The 25,630-nt window shown below is 34.0% G+C and overlaps 1 protein-coding gene across 1 annotated transcript in view; it reads left to right on the forward strand.

The window, feature by feature from the left end:
- The window catches only part of LOC118183902 (peripheral plasma membrane protein CASK-like), a 367,998-nt gene that overhangs the window by 50,038 nt on the left and 292,330 nt on the right, over positions 1-25,630 (forward strand). The window contains exons 3-4 of the mRNA XM_085807886.1: positions 5,470-5,575; positions 11,449-11,526. Coding sequence (XP_085664012.1) covers positions 5,470-5,575; positions 11,449-11,526 — 184 coding nt within the window. The remainder of the gene's footprint in view (positions 1-5,469; positions 5,576-11,448; positions 11,527-25,630) is intronic.

Raw genomic sequence — 25,630 nt, forward strand, 5'->3', positions numbered from 1 at the left:
ATAAAATTGCTGACTAATTAAAAATTTTTTATTAAGAAGGCTCTATCAATTATGCAGTAAACTTATCCAACATTTATGTGGCACTTTAATTGAATTATGTGATATTAGCTTGTTCGCACTAAACTGAAGAAAAAAACCGTTTTACTACTAATCAGACTTGCATAAAATTTTTAAAAAAAAGGGGGGGGTAAGAAAAAGTAGTTTTAATCAAAGATTGGTTTTATTATTTCATTATTTATAATTATGTAAAAATAGAAAATATTGGCTATAGCTTTTTTCTCTTCCTCCCCGAGCTAGAAAGAGCAGTTAATCCAGATGGAGTTTTCCTTTAAACTTTGACCTTGTTTGGTAAATATTCTACTGTAATGCTACACTGTGATTTCCTAATCTACAAAATTAGACGTAACGAAAAAATTTTACTTCTCATTTATTACAGTATAAAGTTCGAAATCCAGACGTCCAATATCCGGAACACCCCGACCTCCGGATCACCAATCCAATAAGTATATCAGTAATATAAACAAAGTTAGAATAACAAGAATAATTCCCCTTCTCGCATACAAAGTATGGGAGTGGAGAATATAATAAGACGACAGCGGTATGGCGTAAATTAGTTTTCTCTCCCCATTCGCTGAGATTTCCGAAATGTCGCTTTCAAACGCCTGTCGGCTAGGGAGTCACGTCGTGGAGAGTGACAGTAAATTGACATACTGATGCTAGTCATAACCCCGTTTTCGGGGTCCTGGCGATGATCACTACCCTTAGGTGACTGTGAGGAATTAACATTGTTCTAGCTGGCCTAAACAATAAATGAAGCCCCAGTGCTGCCATATCTGTAGGTCCAGTGGCATAACTAGAACTCTTGGGCCCCTATGCAAAAAAACTTTTTCTGGGCCCCTTTCCCAATAAATTTAATGTGCTTAAAAATAAATAAATAAATAAAAAACGCGAAAATAAAAAAAAAAAATTAAAAAAAAAAAAATCAAGGATTCCAGGAGCCAATGTTTTCATGATGATTTTTATCACATCTGGATTAATTGTTAAAAAATAAAAGCACGTTCTTAGGGAACTAGTTGAAAGGTACGTAACGTGAAGAAAGAATAAAAAGGAAAATAATTTCCCTTGACGAACTGGTGAGATGAAAATTTGCTTTAGTCTGGGTATTTGGCGTCAGATGATTTTAATTCAGTTAACACTTTTTGTGTGAGTGCGAGAGACAGATTTTTCTCTCCTTTCACTGAGATGCATACTGATAATAAATGAATAAGTCTATATAACAAAAGGAACATGTCGACATATAGCCTTAAGAAAAGGAAGAAAATATGTGTACTGATTATTCGATAATGCGAATTATACAGAAACAAATTAATATATAAAATAAGTACTTTATAATAAATAGTTATAATTAATTTCCACTTCCTCCGCTTTTTGATATGGGATTGCAAAAGGAGAAACCTTTCCTTTAGGGGGTCGCCTTTAATAATTTTCAGGTTTGAGACTAAGGAATACAAAGAAACTTTTCCTATTTTCCGCTCACTGCTATCCCTAAACTGGGGTAGGTCATGAAGTTATTATTTCGTAGTCGAATGTTAGAATTTTAACTTTTGTAACCACTTGAATTTAACTGTTTCAGGTGCTTCCAAGGGCCTCCTATCTGCGTCATACAGAGAATTGCGTTACTGCACCATATAGGTAGGGGGCCCTTAAAAACTTAAAAGAAAACGAATTCTATTATCTACATATACTTAAAGATTCTAAAGCTAAAAGTAAATTGGAATCAAATGAAGGCTATTCCTCAACTATATTAATATTAACAATCGTGCAAAAGGGGTTTAACACAAAATCAAAACATATTAAAATTAAAATAAGAATTTATGGAATAAGAATTACAAATTCTAAAAATAAAAATGAAAAGCAAAAGGAAAAAAAAAAATACAAGATAAAGAATATAAAAATAATAATTAATCTTCTTTTATTGAAATTCTAATTCCGAACTAATCAAGGGAAAATGAATTAAAGCTTCTATATATATGTAATGGAATCCGTCTTTTAAGTTTAAACATGTAAATGTAGTTCAGCAGGACATTTAAGGGCCCCCTAAGCCTTCGGGCCCCTATGCGACGGCATTCCTTGCATACCCTTATTTACGCCACTGTGTAGGTCACAGAGCTTAAATTGCGCCGGAGCCAACCGGAACCCGGCTTCGGTACTTTGTTTTTGGAATATATTCTAGCGCACCGGTGCCCTAAATAAAACGGCTTCCGCACTTCTTTTATATAACTGAACCATTATTTCAGTAGAAGTTGGATCCCGAAAATTTTATTTTTAGCAGAAAAAAATTAATATTAAAAATCACTTAATTTTTATTTATCTCTTTACATTTTATTTAATTTTAATAATTTAATTACTTTAATCTTTAAATATTTTATTAAATAATTATAAATTAATTATGAAGTAATTAAATAATAATTAATACATGTTAATTATTAATATCAATTAAATAATTATTAATTAATTTGATACTCATTAACTACTTAATTTTAAAATTATCAATGATTTTAATAGTCATTTTATTTATTTATTTACTCTTGGCCCTCTTTCCCGACAGTCTTCCATAGGGCTCCAGCACTTGTACTTTTAGAAATTAAGCCCTGGTAGGTCATTTTACTACATTTAAATTGTTGATCCCGAAATTTCTGAAATCCGGAATCGCCGAACACCTGACTCGGACTTTGTACTAGGACTGGAAATCTTCCTGAAACTGCCTCAATTCCAAAATTCATTAAATTGATAGTTGTATGTTCCTTTACATACTTCAGGTATGCAGTAAACTCAAGTTTTATTGAGGCCTAGAATATTTTAAACAGAACATTTTCATCAACATCAAGTTTGGCCATTTGATCATCAAGTTTGGTCATTGATTTTAAACAATTTAAATCCTTGATTTTTGGAGGTATTTTTAACTTTATAATGGTGTGAAATGCCTTTTGAAGGAAGTAATTATATAATCCTTCAAGAATAAGTAGTCTTAATTTTTTCTTGCAATTGAGATTGCAAATCCTGTATTTTGTTGTGTACCTTGGAAATAGGTGCTTCTTATTTTTCAAAGAATACCAGGATATTCATTAGAATTCGAGCACATATTCTGTTATGAAACAAAAGTGATAGATTTATTTTCCTTTAGGGACTTTCTGATATTGAGATTGGTACTCAGAAGTAAGTTGCATTTAACTTTCAGATAAGTCTATGTTGATAATACAGAAGTTTGCATGATTCGTACCATGAATTTTAGCATCATTATTGGTGTTGGACATAATTTATTTTATTTATGTTCGTTTAAAATTCTATAAAGTGTGATGCTTAGAAATCTGAAAGAATCCAGTAATTTAGCAATATCATCAAAATACACATCTTACCTTATAAGGCATTTTCCCCGCCTCCTTGGCATGCCTTCATGGTGTGGTGGTCTCTGCACGCTGGGTGCGTATTCCAGAGGTCCGCGGTTCGATTCCCGGCGAAGGGTTGCTATTTTTCATCTTTTCTGCTTCCCCCCCCAAAAAAAAGTAACTAATGTCTCTACAACCTCTATATGGCAAGGTATTGCATGACGGCTTGAAAAACTATTGTTGCTTAGGCAATTTCAAGGTGAATACGTTGTAGTAAATAAGGATGCAACAATGCCGAATCTGAAAATCGAGGAAAAACAAGACTATGTAAAATACAGCTGCCTTTCTCATCACAGCTTTCGCCCAAACAAATGCTGAATGAATCTGCTCACTTGAGAATTTCTTTTATATCTTTATTCTTGGTTTTTGAGAAAGTTTTGAAAACTGTAGTTAATTTTGATGTAAAAATATTACTGCAAAATAGAGGCATTTGCACCTATGAGTTTTGTAACAAAGAAGTGTTTGCCTTTAAGATAGATCTAGTTTATCTACATGAACAACATTGGCATTTGTAAAAGGCAACATTGGCATTTGTTTGTCTCTGTCTTCCTTTTAACTTGTTGTTGCCTTTGTTCATTATGATTACTATCAAATGCTGATCAGTAACAGACTTTCTTGTGCGATCAGTGGAAATGCTACAATTAATGCAAAAATGCATGCCATCTGAAACATAAAATATGCTAGGGTATTCCTTGCTTCCCTCTGAGCAGAAATATGAATCACATTTTCTTGGGTTTAGGTGTCAAGCTGTTTGCAACAACAACAAATTAAAAAAGAGCATGTGCTGAGCAAAATTGCACGTTTGTAAAACACTTAGGTAAGTATATTTTAAAATACGATATAGCTATTATGAAGAAAATAAAATCTAAGCAACTGGTTAGACAAATCCCTTAATGGAAAATGTCGGGAAATGGTATGGTGATAGCTTTCAGTGGAAAATGAAAGATAAACTCTAAAGAATAAAAATACAGGGTGTTTATAAAGTCCCGGACCCATTTTGATGTTTAATAACTCATAAAATAATAAAGATAGATTAAAATTAATAACATAAATGGTTGAATAGACTCAAAAATTTCATGACCCTTGTCAATGAACTTCCTCGTGTGCCCCCTTCGTCGCACGGAGAATATCAAGTCGAATTCAATTTCACCCCAGGTACCGGCAAGCATGTCGGCATCCACAGAGGCTATTGCAGTTGTAATTCTGGCTTTTAGGTCATCAATGTTCGACACTCTTCTCCTGTAAACGTTGCCCTTTACAAATCCCCAAACGTAAAAGTCCAGCAGCATTATATCGGGTGATCTGGGTGGCCAAGGAATTGGACCTCCTCGCCTAATCCATCTTCCATTCAAAGAACTACGAACGATGGTACCCCAATGAGGTGGGGCACCATCTTGTTGCAAAAAGACGTGGCTGAAGCTCTTCTAGTTGTGGAACTATGAAGTTTTCCAACATATCTAAGTATACGACTGATGAGACCATCTTTTTTGTAAAAAAGAAAGGCCCATTGACTCGATCGTGCATTAGTCCACACCATACATTAACCTTTGGGGAATCCCTTTGTGCCTCACGGTATCCATGGGGGGTTTTCAGATCCCCATATGCGCACATTATGGCGATTAACAGTGTCAGAAAGATGCCGAAAACAAAAGAGAGAAAAATGCAATTAATAAGCAGACGATATTTAGAAAAGTACAGATATTTAGACTGGAAAATGAAATTATCTGAAATTAACCACTCGCGCAGACGATATTTACAAAAGTAAAGATATTCAAACCTGCAAAGGAAAATATATAAGTTATTCCATCAATAAATGCCATAAGTTTGTTTATATCTTCATTATTTTATGAGTTATTAAACATCAAAATGGGTCCAGGACTTTATAAACGCCCTGTGTTCAAAGGTGTAAAATTATGGAGAGCTTTTCTGATCATGAGAAATTCTGCATTTTGCATAATTTATAAGGCTGTATTAATAATAAAATCATAAGCCATGTTTTTATATATTTATTTTTTATTACCAGATTTGAAAAGAGAAGCGACTATATGTCACATGTTAAAACATCCACACATAGTTGAATTATTGGAAACATACAGCTCAGAAGGCATGCTTTATATGGTATTTGAATTGTAAGTGTGCTGTTTTGTTTTAATTTTTCTAAAATATGTTTTACGTTTTTCAGTTTTGTAAAAATAAATTTATGAATTTAAATGAGTAGTTTTAAACATAACAGATTAATAAATTTTTTTTGTGTTCTTCACTTAATCAGGACTGTACTTTAATGATGCAACATAATTTTTTTTTCAGTCATTATGCTGCGTGTTCTACAAACTTTTAGGACTGAATTCATAAAAAAATAAAATGAGATTTTTGAAAACAGCAACCTTTTTCCTGTTTTATGCAACTTTTTCCCCTGTTTCCTTTGACTTGCAGATCTTTTCGCATTTTCATAGAGTTTCTTGGGTGCCTTTGTAAAAAATCACATAAACTTCATTATTACAATATTTAATGTAACTTTAATTTACAAATTATGTTTCTGTAAATGTATGAAATATTACCAAAATGATGCCTTTAAAATTACTTTCTCTTTATGGAACAAAAGTTCTCTTATGATCTCGGGATAATGAATGATTAAGTATAATTATGCTTTTCATTGCAATGCACTGTTTAAATTACTCTTGCTTGCTAAAGAATGTTATCAGTGCTATAAAATCTAATCTCCTAATCAAACTGTTTCTGGCCTAATGAGTAGAACTGGTTTTATGCATCAATCTATTACTAATTTTTAGAATATTTAATTTAGTAACCATCTGCCCCTTTTCAGCTACAAAAAACTATTGTGAATTACTTCTTGTGTGCTAAGCGTGCTCTTTATTCAACATCTTTGAAGCTGAAGTTCCCTTGGCCTAGGCAAATTTTCCACCCAGAGTAATTGCTGTTCTGCCTCTCAGTAGATGAGTAAAATATTGAATTTTATCACTTGCTATGGTTTTTTTTTTAATTACTGCCTACCATCTCTGTAAAATTTTGTTTTGCAGCAATTTGAGCTTTGTTTTTTTAGCAATCATTGCATGTGACATAAAATAATCAGAGCAAATTTCTCTTTCTCCTCTTTTTAAAAATGTTTCTTAACCAATTTACAGCTAATATCCTGCTGTTATTCAGGTTATCTGCTATCATTATAAGTAACTGTTAAGAAATTTTCAAAAGTAGGTAACTTTAGTAAGTATCCACACAGTGGAGGTATTTGCTAACTGTCATGGCCATTTTTAAAATGAAAATTTGCCATGCCTGCGGCTGCTGTGTGGTCCTGGGTCTGCATTGTAAAGAAATATGTCAGCCACTTTGCAAGAGTCAAGGAAAATCTACTAGTCATAAGGTCATTACTTCAAAAGTAGGTAATTGTCATCCATTTTTGGGTTTAGAAAAACAACTGCTTGTTAATAATATCTGTCATTAATATCTGTCTGCCTCTTCATAGTTCCAAGTTCATATCAATTAAGAGCATTAGATTATGTTTATCCTAGTAGTTCATTATCATTTAAAATATGCTATTTTAAAGGTCTTTGTTGCTGTATTATCAATTTTATTACAATGTTTTTTCCATCTTTGTTCTTTGAATCCGTAATAGCAGATGTCATCTGAAGGGGGGACTTCTTTCTCTAAGAAAATGATAGTAAAATGAAGACATATTAGCATACTTTATTATAATTCCAACTGTAGTAGTGTGCAGAAACTAAGGATGGAGCAGCTTTTTGCATGTAATGGTTATGCATTGTTTCAGATCGATACAAAGCATACCGTAACATCATTGAGAAATGGAACTGTGGGAAACATGAATGATGTTGACTGAAAAAGGAATCCAGTTTTATACAGAGAGCCTTTATTCAAAAGTGGGTTCTGAATACAACAGAAGTTTACACGAGAGGCAGCAAGTGACAAAAATATGGCCTTTAGCAGGGGATATAATAATTCTTGACTTTAGTACCAGATGTCTATCATATGTGTATGCGTAGCAAAAAGTCACTATTGAGCTTTTGGGACAATATGGTACAATCCTCTTGTTGTAGTGATCATAGCTGTAAAATTGTAGCTGATAGTGCATTACCATGTCTTCCCCAAGGATGACCTACATGAGTTCAACTGGATTTATGTGTAGAGCTAATCCATGTGATAAGTATTTGTACACTCCAACAGCTCGGCAGTAACCACCATGCAACTACACGTAATATTGTTGTCCAGAAGAAGAATGTGAGGCATGCAGTACCCTGAAAAAGAGGCATGTAACTTGTCACCCAGGTCACATAATGGTCATATTTGTGATCTGTTGGATCCACACAGTGGAGGTATTTGCTAACTGTCATGGCCATTTTTAAAATGAAAATTTGCCATGCCTGCGGCTGCTGTGTGGTCCTGGGTCTGCATTGTAAAGAAATATGTCAGCCACTTTGCAAGAGTCAAGGAAAATCTACTAGTCATAAACAGATTTAACTACTGAGGGGAACAAAGGCTTAACTGGTGTCTTGGGAACAATAAACATTGTGCTTCATTCTCCCAGTGGTTTCTTCAAGAGTTGAAAAAATAGCTACTTCATCATTAAAATTATTGCAGAACTTACCAGTAGCTCTGCTGAGATTAAAATGTTTTGAGTGTATTCTAACTCGAGCATTTTTAGTAGCATCCATGATAGAACTATCCATGTGAACATACAGCCAATTTGGAGAAAAGTATATTTTATCAATTATTTTAAGAGCAGATATCCTGAGTTTTCAATCTGGAAAACTTCTTATGCATAAGAACCAGGCCCCCTTTTGCATTTAACTGCATTGGTATGCATATGGTAAATGAATGGTTTAAACACAGGATTTCTATTGAGGAAAGATACATTAAATTTGAACACTAATTCATTTGCCACATCAAAAAAACTTTTGAGTTTTCAGTCCAGTAATGTATTTTAATATAGTAAAAGTTGAAAAGCAAAATACATAATCATGAAGTAATAAAAATTAAAAAATGAAGCTGGTTATTATTCATTCCAAAAATTTTGCGCAAGCATTATATGAGTGATATAAAATTTGCTAGTTAAAATTATATTCTAATAGAAATTATATGCTTATTTTGTATTTTACAGCTATTCATGAAGCTGTAAAATCTTTGTTTATATAAATAAAGCATTTTCTTATTCTCACCCTTTCACACATATGTTAGCAGTAAAAGTTTTGAAATTTTGCTAATTTTATAAAACTATTACAGTACAAAGTCTTTAATCGGGACTTTGATTCCGGATTAAGGGTTTTTCCGGATTATAGATCATCAATTTAAATCTGGTAAGATGGCATGCAGAAATTATAAAATTAAAAATATGAAGCCATAATTTATGAAATAACGAGCAATTATGATCTATAATCATAAAGAGCATGTTAAGGTTGCTTCGTTTTATGTGCTAATACTTTCTCTTTAATTCTATAAACAGAAATAATTTCTTGTTCAGTTACAAAGTTCCTCTGTTCAAGTCCTGTAATTGCTGTGCCGAGAATACCGACTAACTTGTCAATCGAAATTTTTTCGTGTTCACTAACCTCTCTGTCACTTTCTTCAATCCATTTTTTGCAGCAATTCCACTTTTTGTTTGATGGACATTGAAACATGCTTTCGCTTTGTAGATCCTTTGGCAGCTCCAGAATCGGAAACTCTTTTTCATATAATAGAAAGTTCAAGCTAACGTTTTATTAAATTGTTCTAACAGTCTGCAAAAAATAATAAGCCAGATCCAATTAGAAGATTAAGGAACAATGCAATCTGCAACATTAACTGAAATAGATAATTAGATAATTTTAGCCTAGCTTATATTGTCCGTTATACATTAAATGCGCATGCATAAAGGTATTATGCTATGCATGCGCAGAAAGTTTGTAGCTTTGAGGTCCAGATTATGGACGTCCGGATTAAAGACTTTGTACTGTATTACAGTGTAGAAGCTGTAAATGACTTTTAAGATATGTTATGGTGGAATTTGCATATTATTCTTCTTTTGGTGACGTAGTATATTTTGCTTATCCTTTGCTTTCTGTCTCTCTGTCATACATATATACAGGGTGTCCCGTAAATGTTGCGACAAACTTCTGGGGGAGGTAGTTCACATCATAAGGATTAAGAATTGCCTAGGAACCCTTGCCCAGAAACATCACTGTATGCCGCCAGGGGTTACTGGGGAAAGTGAGAATTGCTTCATGTGAGTGGTAGGCACCATAAGAAGAGCATGGAATGCTATATGAATATAGAGCTTGCAGACGTGCACTTAGTGTTTGGCATAGCTGAGGGTAATGGATGAGCTGCTGCACACATTTATCGAGAACATTTCCCCTACAAACATCAACCACACCACAGTTTGTTTGTATGTCTGCATCAAAATTTGTGTGATTATAGGTCATTAAGAAATGGCAGGACAAGTGAGGGCAGGCCACGATCTAATGATTGGGATCTGCCCTCACTTAGAAAGTGTGTTGGGTACGTTGGAGAGTAATCCAAGGACCAGCATATGTGCCCATTGCCTCTCAATTAAGAATGTCTTGTACCAGCGTCCAGCATGCCTTGAACGATGAGTCCTTCCACACCTTTTGTCTTCAAAGGTTTCAGTTACTGCTCCCGAATGACCATCCTGAACATGTGCATTTCGAACAGTGGTTTCTGCAAGAAAGTGCCCGTGATGTTAACTTCCCAGCTTATGTGTTATTCACGGATGAGGCCATATTCAATAGGGATGGCTTGTTCAATCACCACAATCAGCATATGTGGGCTCAAGAAAATCCCTACGGTGTGCGGCACAACAACGCTTTAAAGTTAATGTGTGGGCGCCTGCTCATTTTGAGCTGGGTGTTCGTAGCCATTTGACCAGATCATTCCCACATCAATGGATTGGGCGAAGTGGACCGATTCTCTGGCCTACCCACGCTCACCGGATTTATCGAAACTTGATTTCTTTTTGTGGGGAGCCATCAAAAGTGTCGTAAATCATGATCCTGTTGTGTCTGAAATGGATCTCATGGTAAGACTCGCCTGTGCAAGCTGGTACAATCAAAGAAACTCTCGGTGTATTTGAGCATGTCTGGCAATCAATGGTCCGTTGGTGTCGGCATGTTTGACGTCCAATGGTGCAAACTTCAAGCATCTGTTGTAACATTCAAACTGTCATATAGCATTTGTATTCATGTCCAATAAATGTTTCAAATTAATCAATCTCTTGTTTCCTTTCCCATCTTCTACCTCTGCTGCCACTTACCCCTGACATTTCCAGGCATGGGTTCCTATGCAATTCTTAATCCTTATGATGTGCCCTACCTCCCCCAGAAGTTTGTCGCAACATTTGCGGGAGGACACCCTGTATATATATATATATATATAACAAAGTCTTTTTTCATTTCCCATGAAAGACAATAGCTGCCTAAATCTTGTTGCACAGAAGAATAAAAAATCTGCATGTACCATGACAGTATGTGTGTAGAGCAGTAACTAATCAAAATTATCAGTTTTTTTACTCACACACTCGTTCAATATATTGGAAATAATAATGGTCTAGAATTTTTATATCCTATCACTTATGTATCTAGTATTACAAACTTCATAAACCATTGAATAAATTTTATACTTTATCATTATGTTTTATTATAAATATACCTTCATTCTTATACTGAATATAGTATAAAATTATTATACTGAATATATTATTTCTGATGCTTAACACATTTTTTTAATTGTTAATTTAGCATTTAATTCAATATGTAGTCATTTTCTTGGATTTATTTTCAGAAAATTTAAGCTATTTCTGAATTTAATAGTATCTGAAATTATTTTTAAATTGAATCCAAATTATTATAGCATCTTAATTTAGTCTCTCCTTAAATTATAGAGTTGGTCCTGGAATTCTAAAAACGTTTTTAGGTGTTTTGTAGCATGTATTAAATATTTTGTAATGTTGTGAAATATGTTTTTTAAATTCTTTCAGTATGGAAGGTTCAGATTTATGTTTTGAAATAGTTAAACGAGCAGTCGCAGGTTTTGTGTACAGCGAAGCAGTTGCAAGGTATGTCTGATTTAATTATTTATTTTAGTAAATAAATTTTCACAAACTTTTGTAAAAAAAAAGTAGCTCTATCTTGCCTTGGACTGACTGCTTCAATAGATGCTAATAATGACAATAACTCGCCAATACATGTCTGCTTCTTTATTGCAACTATGTTCTTAACCTTCACATATTCTTAATAATGTGTTCAGCCATTCCATGTGTTTTTATTTTTTATTTTCTTCACAAATCTGTAGGATTTATTAGATTGTGAAATTGAAGTTATATCAATTCTTTATGGTTACTCTTTTAAAATATATATTATGAGCAACGGTTAAGTAATATTTGCCAGAAGCAAATAGTAATAATAAAAAAAGCCAGCCATTTCTTTACAGCGAATAAAATAACTGAACCTGAGATTACCACCAAAATTATCTTGAAGCCTACAGAAGCTTTTGGCCCAAATAACATACAAGTTGAAAAAAAGTATGTATTTTTATTCAGGTATACAGGGTTATTACAAATGATTCATTAGATTTTAAAACATTGTATCAAAACTTTTGCAAGAGGCTCGCTTTAGATAAATTAAAACTTTAACTGGGGTGTATCAGAGCCCTAAAATAAAAAAGTTCTAGAATATTTTATGAAACTGAACCTCTATTTCATCAGAAAATTCTTTCGATGTTACAAACATTTTATTTTACCAATGAATAACACATGGAAATTTATATTACGTTTTGGAATACATACATAACTTTCCCTGGGAATAAAACTCATGGAAGAAAGTTAAGACGTTTAAAGGGAGAAGGGGGAAAAGCATCAATATGTTGAAACCCCTCCAGGAAATGTAATAAATTTACGTGACCTTGCTTGAGAGTGAGTAACTTTCTCATTGTCAAACATAGTTGTGGTAGTCACCCTAGTTGCATCATCATATCTGTTGTTTTGGTATCAACTATTTAAGTTACTGAAAGTTTACAATAGGCTTAGGAAGGTGAACCATCATTTATAATCCTAAATGTGTGCCAAATTATAACAGGCTTAATGCTGCGAAGTACTATTATATAAACAGTTTAAACACATAAACATTAGTGCAGAAAAAAAAAAAAAAAATCTTGCAGACCTTTCATATTAGTATCACCAATCATAGAGGAGGCATATTACCATCTATACTGCTGGCTTACAAATTAATCCCCAGATTTGGGAATTTTTTCCACTGTCATTCAAACTGCTTAACAGCTGTAATTGTATTGGCAGAGGATTATGGTCAGATAGAGTTTGACTCTTCTCTCTGTCTTCACACCACCGTTTTTACATTAGTGTGTCCTTTTCTACTAATGTTTTTTTTCTTTTTAACATTCTCATATTGTTTCTATGTCTCTCTATTCTCATTAATGACGCTTTAACCATTTTATTTTCCCCCTTTAGTATGCTGGAGAAAGAATGATTTTCATTTCTGCCACCACTTGAAGTAGTTCTTTACACTATGTATTCATGGCTTAAATTCAGAAGCCAACCAAAGATAGTTAATTTTTGAGCAAAATTATAATTCTAGCCGGAGCCTCAAATAAGTTGAGATCCGGTATTTTGTTGTTTAATTATTTCTGATTAATTTAACTAATTGAGTAATTTTTTTAATTCTTTTTATGCTTTGCTTAATTTTAGTTATTTCTAATTTTATTTCTTTATTTTTATTTGTCATTCATGATGACTTTTTGCAGGACTGTGGCATTCTTTCAAATTTTAGAAATTAAGAACTAACTTTATCTCGCAACATTCTTGAACTTTAAACAACCCCCCCCCTGCCCCAAAAAAAGATTACTCTTTGAAATGATGTAAAAATCTAAAATTTTAAGTCATGACAATATAAATGTTCAACTTATGTTCCTCTTGTTAAATGGCACATATTCAAATAGTATTTGACTTCTGTTCTCATGGGTTGTAATATTTTTCCCGCAGATGGTCACCAAAACAAATGTAATACAGTTTTGAAGCATTGTAATGTTGGTGGTAGTCAGGGCATTTATTGTTTTTGATATAAAGGATGTCCCAAAATTAATGCAAGATTTGAATTTGGTGCCATTTTTGCATTAAGTTGTTGGCAACCCTGAAAAAAGAACAGTTTGAAGGTCGAGAGTTTAGGGTTAGTGGAAATGGAGTGTTATACCATACAACAAATTTTCTTCATTATTGAATAATATTTTTAAAATAACAAAAGTTTGGTGGCCGAACTTTGAAAATTTGATTACAAAATATGGTAAAAATAGTGTTTTAATGTCGTCAACTGTGAAAAGATTAATTGAAAAATTCATGGAGACTGGATCAGTTGGAGATGCTAAACACAATGGTCGTCCAAAACCAAGCCATTCAAATGTCAGTATTGAAGGAGTACGTGAGAGTGTTGGTGAAGATCCAGGAACATCAATTCGGCATCGTGTACAAGAATTACAAATTTCAAGAAGCTCTTTACAGCGTATATTCACAAAAGATCTGTGTCTTCATGCTTACAAAATTCAATTAACACAACAACTGAAGCCTAATGACCATGAACAGAGAAGAGAGTTTGTGGAATGGATTATTAATCATCAAAAAGTGGATGCTGGTTTTTCGAGCAAAATAATCCTAAGCAATGAAACACATTTTCACCTTTATGGCTTTGTTAATTGCCAAAATTGTCGTGTTTGGGGTTCGGCGAACCCACGTGTGATTAGGGGGAACAAATGCACCCACAACGTGTCCCTGTTTGGTGTGGATTTCGGGCAGGAGGCATGACCAACGATACTTGTTTGAGAATGAGGCTGGTCAAGCAGCAACTGTTGATGGTGCTCGATATCACGACATGATAAAACAGTTCTTTCTGCCGAAATTGGATGACAGTGATGTGGCCAGTATGTGGTTTCAACAAGACGGTGCCACATGCCATATAGCCAATGGAACAATTCAATTACTGCATGAGACATTTCCTGATTGTGTAATCTCTCATTTCGGTGATCAGAATTGGCCCCCTAGATCATGTGATTTACATTACACCATTAGATTTCTTCTTATGGGGTTATTTGAAGTCAAAGGTCTATGTTAACAGTCCCACAACCACACATGCATTACAAGAAGAAATTAAATGCTGCATCAACGAAATTCAGCAACAGTTATGCAAAAAGGTCATGAAAAATTTCGACGAAAGGGTGCGTATGTGCCAGCAAAGCCATTTGCCGAATGTGTTATTCCATAAATAACCCTATCCTATGTACTTTATGGTTCACTTAAAAAATAAATATCTAAAGACTAAAAACTCTCTTTTATAGTGAATTCAAATCTTGCGTTAATTTTGGGACACCCTTTACCAGTAAAGAAAAAAAATCGGTGGTCGTGAAGTTGAAAAAAACCTTTATAGTCATCTGAACAAAGCATCATCTTTCCCATGTCATGATGCCTTTCCCAATTCAACAATATGGAAGCTTATTGTTCAGATTTTAACATACCTCACTGTACCCAAGAGGCAGAACCCTACTTGCTAGAATATAAAATTTTCTGAATCATTTTTGTTTTGAGAAAATAAGTGCAAATGCAACAAAGAAATTAAAATGCCATTTCAGTATTTTCAAGAAAAAGTGGTGCATGCTCACTTACCTGGGCAATGATGTAGAAGATATGTAGTTTTGATGAATTCCATTTTTATTTAATGAGAGCATGATAATTTTCCATATCCCATAATTTAATATTGTGACAGTTTACAGCACTGCACAAATATAGCTTTGATTTATCACTATGTTAAATAGGCAAGAAAATCATCATCTTGCTTTTGCTTCTTACTTGTGATTACAAAATACATAATTTCTTGATATATAATCATTTGGCTCTAAAAGTTGCAATGGTAGGGTTTAATTTGCAGTCATGGCCAAAAACTCTTAAAACTATTCTGCTGTAGAATACTAAATTTGCAGAAAGGATGAAATTTTGATTTTCTGTGGATTGTAGGTGAAAATCTGTATAACTTTGTATTCTCTCTTTTTTTTTTTTTTTTTTTTTAACACTGGGCCATCTGGGACAGTAAAGCAAACAATTATTCTTGAACTGTCAGTAAAAATGCAGCTCTGCTGGTTTAGTAGACTGCACTCTAAAACATATATTGTGTGTGCATAAACAATACATAAATATGTTTTGCATGTTCTAAAACACAAAGTGCCTTTTATTGTAAACTTGCCATTTGAAACATAGAACTTTTATCTGCTACCTGATATCTTACATGGAAGTTTGTATGCTTGAATTTTAAAATGTAAGTTATTTTCTTTCACAATCTACAAATCAAGAAATGATATGATCCATAACTTGACCTACAAAAACCTGATGAATCATTTATAATAACCCTACTTAAATTCTCTACTTTATTTGGCTATGTTATCTCTGCTTTGGTGTTTTGAAAAAGGTAATCAAATTTTGAAGATCTATTATCTTTCAGATAACAAAAGTGAGAATGTATATGATAATAATTTTCAGATTCATTTATCAGTTTTATAGAAGAGGTACACATACTGTAAAATTAAATTAAGGTGGGGGAAATCTTACATCTTGGCTTAAGCTTTCTTTATCTTTGACATGTTAACTGCAGAATTATTCCCCAAAGATGGCAGGTAAAATTGCTGAAAAAAAAAAAGCTAAATGACTAAGATATTGGCTCAGGTATTGAATTAATCCTGTCTTGCCAGTTTATACATTGGCACAATTTCAGTCGTTTCTTCCTGATTTCATTATGCAAAAGAGATACTAAGCCGTTCTAACACCTCCTCTTCTCATGAAGAAGAGGATCCTATGCCAGTTGTCCTTGAAATCAATAAAGTTACAATCAAAAATTCTGGATATTGTATGTAAAGTTACAACATCTTCTGTTCTTTTGAAGCATAAAATATATGAAATATTTTAGGGACTTGGAAGTAAATTATCATTTTGTCTCATAAAGTACAACAGTGACAGAGAAAAGGGTGAAAAGGACCCTTTTATTTGACTCAAATAAAATTTAACAGAAGTCACCACTCATGCTTACAAAATGTAGTCAGCAATTATGGCTGAAATCAATGATAATGATATGAATAAACTAAGTAAAAATAAGTTAGCTTATTGACTACACAACTAAAGTAACATGCAAGTTGGCTCTGAGTTAAAGGTTGTCGTGACAAGACTAATGGCGATATTAACGCAACTCTGCAGAATACTACTCTCTAGAGAATCGAAATTAGCAACATGGCCCTCAACAGGCAGAATACGCTCTGATTCTACCATCTAAAATCTTCCTTTAAATACTGTCTCCTTTTACTTCATTTGAATTTCACACAAGCTCGAAATTTACATTCTGGCAGGAAAATGCCAGAATGTAAATGAGGATAAAGCAAATTAACATAAAATAACTGGTTAAAGAACTAAACAAACTTTAAATTTTTCCCTGCCAGAATTTAGGTGTACATAATAGAGGTCTTTAAATGACCTTGTTAAGAACTTAATACTCCAGAGCCAACTTCTTACAAAAACATAGAACGTAAGCTAAAGTAATTAAGTTTAAATTTACATGACAAAGAGCTTGATCTTCTTCCATTTACAGTATTTCAGCTGCTGAACTCCTTCCAGATAAATTCAAAACATAATGCATTACTTCAATTCTAATTATCTCTTCTAAACTATTTATATTTAAGCATTTCATTAAAATTTTTCAGAACATTTGTTCAACTCATTTATTCTATCAATAAAATCTCTTCCCCCACTGCTGTGCAGCAAAAATGTACTATAAAGATCGAGACAGTGACTTTTGTGTAAGGGGCATAACTCTACCATCTAACCCACAACCTGCATGTTAGAAAATCGGACTCACTAGACTTAAAAAAACCTTGCTTTCAAAATTTCACCTAATGTGCTAACAAAAGCGTGCTTTAAACTTTAGTGTTGGCTGGTGAGCCCTACCTTAAACTCATGCACACAGCTAGCTTTTTGCTTTTAACTTGCATATCTTAAATTTGCTGGCTTGCATTTAAATGTCTTATTCATATTAGGAAAATTTAATTCTTACAACTAAGTAGGTTTTAATTTAACATATGTATACTCCTCCTCAAAAAATAAGCAACAAAGGCAAAACACTTAATAAAATAAAAGCTGTTTAATGAATATCTGTGAAATTGATCCAAGAGTTTGGTGAGGCATTGCTAGATCACGTAGCAAACAATGAAGCAAAGACATACAAAAACATATGTACTATGATCATCACATCGTGAAAGACCAAATGGGTCAGAAGAATGTGCAATGGAAACATCACACGAATGACAAGTATAATACCCTCTAACTGAAATTCATGCCTGACTATGGTGAGACAAGCTGGCAATAGTGTCACTGACGGCTTATTGTGGCAGTAGCTTCCATTCCTGTAGTAATGCATGTTGGAGCTCGTGAAGGGTGTGACCTGTTATCTGTCATCCCAATATGTCCCACACGTGCTGTATAGGATTCAGGTCCAGTGATCTGACATGTCACGGCAGACGTGGAATGGTTTAACTCTCCAGATAATTCCGCACCACTTGAGCTCTATACAGACAAGCCTTACTGTCCATAAATATCGCATTGGTACCCACTGCAACGATAAAAGAACCCAGAAGAGGGTGTAAAATTTCGTCGTGGACAGAACCACCAAGAATTACGTAGAGGTTGGTGCGGCCGTTCTTTCCCAGCTGATACAAATAAGCCTCCTCCTCCTCCTCTGTAATAGTCTCTTCCGATGGTGTTTAGTAGCCAGTATCCCTGGCTCTCGCCATCTCATTGCCCTTTGGGAATCATTCTAGACTGCTCTGGTGTCTAACTGCGATGTTCACGGGCCCAATTCAACGGTGGTTCAACATTCGATGGGAACAAAGGAACACAAACCACAAGTCAGCGGGCATACAATCCACATTTATGCAATCAACGAACACAGTTTGGTGGGATATGAGCCGTCCTGCAGCAGAAGCAATCATCTGCCGTTGTAGTAATCCTCCGGTATCAAAACCCACATCTTCTACAAGGCTTTCGATTCCTTTGGTAATGATTCCACAGCCTATTGATGATACTTCAATGCACATTGAGCTCTCTTGAAACAGTGGATTGTCTTGCATCAGAATGCAATATCAATTCACTGCATTTCATTCTGCAAGTAGTGCCTTCGGCTTGTGCTTTCCGCTTTGGCTATCTCAGATTACATGGAAATATTGCTGCTTGTGAACTGATGCATGGTTCTGGCATTTCCCTTTTCAAGGCATCATTGCGTTTTATGCTAACTTTAATTACCTCTTTGCATTCATCAATGCAAGCTCTACCTGATGTGTAAATTGTATGTTTTAACTCCGATTTTACATTCATACTAGTAAAAATATATTTACGGGTAACCCTTGGCGATTTTTGGCGGTACATGGGTACCGAGTTTGTGCAATTCTTTGACTTGTTATTTTGGCTCGTGTGGCTTGTTTGCGATTTTTGCACCCAAACTTGCTGCTACACAAAACTAAAATAGTAAGACAAAGAATAGCACAAACTCGGTATCCATGTACACATCGACCTATTTTCACTTGAAAAAACATCAGAGAATTGCACAAACTTGCCATTGCGCACTCCCTTGACTTTATCCATGTAAACGTCAACCTATTTTCACTTGAAAAAACATGAGAGAATTGCACAAACTAAGCATTGCGCACTCCCTTTGTCCATGTATACATCGAACTATATTCACTTAAAAAGTCAAAGGAGCAGCCAATAAAAAAATATATAATCTCAATAAACTACATTTTATATCAAACAATGAAATAACATAAAAAAGGAAAGTCATCTTTGCATTACACAAACGAAATATCCACTTACCTTATTTGTCAATTAACATGCCTTCAGTCACACAAAATTCTTTAACAACATCCAAAAACTTCTTAAAATTATCTGAACTAGAATCTGTATACTGGCGTCGCCACATAAATTCACAGAATAAGAGCCAAAAGTATCCTCTGTAGTGCCATTATCGTCCGACGTTCAACCACACTCATTTCCTTCCTACAAACAGGACAATTAATAACGGCTACTAAGTAAACTTTCATTTACACACCAGTCAAATAATGCTGTTTTCCTCTTTCTTTTCAAACCGTATAGAAACTTCAAATTAATCTTACCACATTCAGCCATTTTATCATCTAAACCACAAAACAAGCAATATACTTCCTAACCAACGCACACTACAAGCCCTTACGAATTTACCACAATCATGCAACCGATTACGTCATAATAGGGTTTCCATAACATTCAACTACTCAGGCTACCATAATTGAAACAACAGTTTTGCGGTGATACAAGGGGTACCCTTCTCTCTACTCTAACCTTTGTACCTTTTCTTTTAGTCGCTCATTTTTTTTAGCACAAGTGTGTTTAAGAGTACTTTTAACAAAACATTAGACATGCTACGTTAAATGAAATATTTGCAATATATTAAATTCAAATATTTAGCTTGCACGTTACATTCAAGGCACATAAGTTGTTTAGAATATCTTTATATTTTCATTATCATTCTCTTACATCAATCTCTCGGACTAAAATAAGTTTTCTTTATAAACTAAATTAGAATGAGTATGAATAATTTCATTTTAACTTCCGGGCTTCTTGCTACTTAAACAACTGAAGTAACCTCACCTGAGGCAAAATTAAAAAATAGGCTAGCAGCTCTTGTACTTTAACATGAAATAAAACTTGAATGTAGTGAGGAAAAATTAAATTTCCACTTATCTTTTTGTTTTTTGGTACACCTCCATTCATTTATTCACAAACTTCCGTCAAGAGGGTAGAAGCTTGCTTGTTGTACTTGGCATCTTGTTCAGAGCTGTCTTCTTCTCTTTTGGGGCTTCCCTTTTTTTTGGAGTCATCTTGCACTATCGGCACCTGCCTTTGATGTTGCGAATACTTCGTTTCTGCTGGTCACTTCTTTGGCCTTGAATTTCTCACTGGGCTTTTCTGCAGCAATTCAGGTAAGTTGTAACGCCGGAATTTCCATGATCTGATTTGTGTCGTTGAAGGTTGCTCAGCTGGGCGTTTGTTCCGTAGGACCTTTGGTGCCAATTTCTCTATGTATTTGTGCGGAGACGGTGGGACTTTATCTTGGACTCTTAGCGTACGTTGGACATCCTTTGGTCGTTCATGTACCCTATTGGATTCCTTTTTTTTTTGGCTGCTGTGTTGGCCTCTTGGCCTTTCTCGATTCTTATTTTCTTTTCTCGATTCTTATTTTCTTCTCGATTCTTTATTCTTGTGCCCTTATTTTCTTTGTTTGTTCATCTGTATTGTTGGTTCCCCATCTTTTCCTATCCGGAACATTCATTTTCAAACCTTCACTTCCTCTCTGGAAATCATTTGTACTACGCTGCTGGCAGCTGGCACATTGAGTTGATCAGTGTTAAGTGAATTTCGCTTACTGCGCATTCGCGATGCTTTACCTTTGTCGTGGGGAGAAATATTGGCAGCTAATCAACACTTCACTATCTTATTCGTGATGACTGTTGCTCTTGAGTAATGTTTACAATTACAATATTGTTCAACTTTGTTTACTCGTTATTTAACGTCCACACTGACTGCATTTGCTTATTTTTCTGCCATATGTTTCATTTTAAATTGGGCTAATTTGTTGATAACAGTTCATTTAATATTTGTTGTGTGCAATAATTCATTATTTAGGCTAAATTTGTTTACCTATTATAATTCAGTAACGTAAACTGGATTTTCTCATTTAATTTGGTAATGTATGTTGGCTCTTTTATTTTCTTATTTCAAAGTTTAAATAAACAGCATTAAGGAATTGTAAAATTTTCAGTGTTATTTACAAACACTTGCTATATTCCTCCGTGTTTCTTTGTGTATGTACAAATGGAATATATGGTAAATTCTGACTTGTTTTTTTCCCCTTAAAAGTATAATCAATAAATTTTAAACTAATATATCCTATAGTGTCTCCTAAATTTCAGTCTTTTTTTGAATGAAAATTCCTATAGTTCCAAAGAAATGTGCAGAATTTCATTAAGTATTGTATCTTATATTTTTAATGCAGTAATATTTTTTGTTTTTGGTGTTTTGAATGTTCAGGGTTTTGCAGTTCAGGGTTCAGAAGTACTACTGAATGGTAAAAAAGGTTTATTAAAATTCAAATACAGTAATTCAGTTATATAATATAGACATGGATATACAGATATAATTAATAGTTACAAAAGACGATTATTGTATGAAATGCATAATAGAGCAAAGAATGAAAATATGTACATGAATTTATAATAACATAAGATGCTAAATAAACAGAATAAAGGAAACAAAGGAATATTCATAAAAATTTACAAATATGAAACAATTAAATGTTATGAGTAATAACATTGCTCAGGTTTTTCTTTATAGTTAAGTCTTGCTTCAGTATCATTCATTTTTTAATGTCTTGTATTGATGGATGGCTTGCAGACATTCTTTGTGTGATAATCTCTGTGGCACTACACGAAAGCCTGTATTGTTAAAACAAGCATTACCAAATGCTAACTTGTAATGAGATTAATACATGTATCATAACAAATATATGATGAAAATCAAGAAAATGTTAATGTACCAATATTTCTTATTTCATTGGTATTAATTCTTGAAATATCATAAAAGAGGAATTAGATATTTTTAAATTAAACATTCAATTGTACATCTACCAATTCCAGAGTTATAGTGTAGGACCAGGGTAACTCTGCGAGGCATGCTAATCCCCTCGAAGATTTCTGATTTGCAAAATGTTCTGGTAATAACTTGTAAAGACTCAAGAAGTCATATAATTCTTAATTAATTACAGGTATTTTGCAGAAATACTTCTAAACTGTTTGAGCTAGTATTCATAAAAATTGTTTTTTTTTTTTTTTTTTTTTTTTTAAATGCAGATAAATCGAACTGAGCAACAATAGATTGCAGCCAAATTGTATTCCTAAGAGTTCTTTCATTTCACTTTCTAATGTATGCATAATAGCATTAATTCAGAATGTAATAAAAGCATTAAAAATAATTACAGTTAGCATTATCTCTAAAATTTCAAAGTTAAATATAATTAAAATCTAGTTTAATTTTTGTAGTATATTTTTAATTCAGATCATCTTTATAAATTTAACTTTACAATATAAAATGAACTACAACAAAACATACTTTATGACAAAAGAACATGAACTTCCAGATTAAATATAATGTCATTTGGTTTGAGATAAAAACTGTACTAGAAAACATTTTAGAAAACCCATTTTTAATGTACACTCATGTCCATAATTAAGGATAATTCGGAGTCACGCAGAAATCGAACTCTAAAATAAATATATCACCTGTAAAATCACTACACACATCTTCAAGAATTATATGCAAATTTCAGGAAGTAACCAGCTGACACCGATGGTACGTCACAATGACGAGAGTTTAAGAGAGTGATATATAAGGAATACAGGCAAAGAAATAAAATTGTTCGCAGGCGCTTTATAAGCATTTCAGTGCAATAACCGAATAGTTATGACACAAAGGATTTGGATGATTTTTTACGTGGTAGAATTATCGGCCGTCTGGAATGAGGGCGTACCCAACTAGAAGTATCAGACGAACTTGGAATTGCCCAGAGTGTCATCTCCAGGCATTGGCAACGATTCCAAGATGATGGTAATGTGAGTAGACTTTACAGCACAGGTCCCCCCAGAGTTACAATGCCAAATGAGGACCGGTATTTGGCAGTTACTGCCAAAAGAAACAGGTGGAGCACAGCCTCAGACCTGTCTCGTCAGCTCTCTTCAGCCACTGGTACGAGAATTTCAAGGCAGACCATGTACACACGCTTAGGGCAGATTGGTCTATATGCTCGTAGACCTGTCAGATGCGTTCCACTTACTGCAACTCACTGTCGCCTGCGGTTAGCCTGGAGTAGAGAGCATGCATTGTGGACACCACAACAGTGGGCTTGTGTGATGTTTTCCGATGAGTCCAGGTTTAGCTTGCAGTCTGATTCTCACCGGACTTTCATATGGAGAGCTCCAGGTACCCGTTACCACCAAGAAAACATCATTGAACGACACCGTTACGGTAGTGCAGGAGTGCTCGTTAGGAGTAGAATTATTCTGGGTTCCAGAACTGACCTGCATGTTCAAATTAGAACCATGACAAGCCAAATCTATCGGGACGTCATTCTGGAACAACATGTACGTTTGTTTGGGGTGCCATGGGCGCACAATTTGTGTTTATGGATGACAACGCCCGTCCTCACCATGCAAACATCATAAGCGAATGCCTGCAATCGGAAGATATCACCCGTATGGACTGGCCAGCATTCTCACCGGACTTGAATCCAGTCGAGCACGTGTGGGACATGCTTGGCCGACGACTTGCAGCCCGTCAACTTCCTCCTACATGTCTACCGGAACTTCGGAGAGCATTGCTTTTTGAGTGGTGTAATATCCCCCAAGATCAGATAGATAATTTGATACTCAGCATGCCTAGGCATTGTGCGGACTGTATTGCATCGTCTGGGAGACATACAATGTATTAGCAATCATACCAACCATGTAATATTGGTTTTTTGTAAATAGGTTTTTTTTGTAATTTGCTCCAGGGAGAAAAAATCGCTAATTTTTTTAATAATATAAAAAATATAGCATCTTTTTTTGCTCTTTACCTTTTGCTTAATAAATAAGCTTTACAAATAAGTCAAATTTGTTTTGCTTCTAACTCTTCCTTTGCCTGATTTTGCATTATCTTTAATTTATGGACATGAGTGTATTTTAAACTACTTTATTATCATAGATAAAGTTTCATTTATCCCATCAAAATTTTTTAATATTCGTCAATCTTTTGACCATAAGTTTATATTACCTGTTAGTTTTTGAGGCAGAGTGCATTCACCAAGATACAAAGAGTATGTATTACATACATATAAAGATATTAATATAAGCTACTACAATTGTTTTGCCACAGTATTTAAAATAAAAGTCTGAAATATTGCTGTCATAGAAAATATAAACTAAATCTATACACAAAAATTTTCCATTAAAAATTTCTGATAATTGATAATCATTATATATCCTGTTCTTTGTATAATGTACCAAACAGTAAAACTGTGTGTACACGAAAAATTTTAAGCTAAGATAGTTGATGTTTGTTGTGTTGCAGAAGCAGACTGTTAATTTTCAATGTATATATTAGTAAGCAAAATATAAAACATGACAAATTTTCAGCTCTATAACTTTTATATCTAATATACAGTTCAATATTATGCTAATAAGTGTTCTTTATATTTAAATCCTTGTGATAATGGGTGGTCTATTATTCATCTATTCCCTTATCCGTCAGGTGACTACCCTAAAACTGTTAATCAAAGATTAAATCTATCCCCATCTTTTGCAATTTTAAAGAAATATTTCAAGAAAAGCTAGGTTAATTACACACATTAATTATACTCTGCTTATGTGTTTACAGTCAGACATAATACTCAACAACTAGTATGCTTCAAAATGCCCAAGTGGCATTTGAATGGCTTCAATAACATACATTGAAAAAGTAAATAAAAGTATTGTAAAAATATTGCCCCATTTGGGTGGCCTAAAATAGCTGTGTAATAAAAGGATGTCTTGGATATGATATTTTTAACCAAATTATTTGTTAAATTTTCTCTCTGACCTTTAAAATGAAAATTTAATGTTTTAATTGATATTGATACAAGGGTTGGAACTTTAATAGTGGCAACACAGCTGAAAAAACGCTATGCAACAAAACCAAAGAATATCACGTATACCACATGTGAACTACATACCTACCTTACCTCTCAGCAAAAGGACTCGTCCTGCCTACGTCACGTGCATACGGAGTGACGCGAAGAACGGATCCTTGTATTAGCTCGCGGTCTAAAGTAAGTGTTGTCAGAATGTTTTCAAAACAAGAACAACGATGTTGGATAAAAATTGAATGTGCCAAAGGTCGTACAGCACAACAGTGTCATCAAGGGCTTCAACAGGCTTGCGGGGAATCTGCATTGCCTTACAGAACCGTAGCAAGATGTCTGAAAGCATTCAATGAAGGAAGCCAAAATGTGGTAGACATGCTGTGGCCA

Source organism: Stegodyphus dumicola, chromosome X1 (genome assembly GCF_044657685.1).
Source record: "Stegodyphus dumicola isolate Sdum_Otavi_A_Nest chromosome X1, ASM4465768v1".
NCBI classification, from domain to species: Eukaryota; Metazoa; Arthropoda; class Arachnida; order Araneae; family Eresidae; genus Stegodyphus; species Stegodyphus dumicola.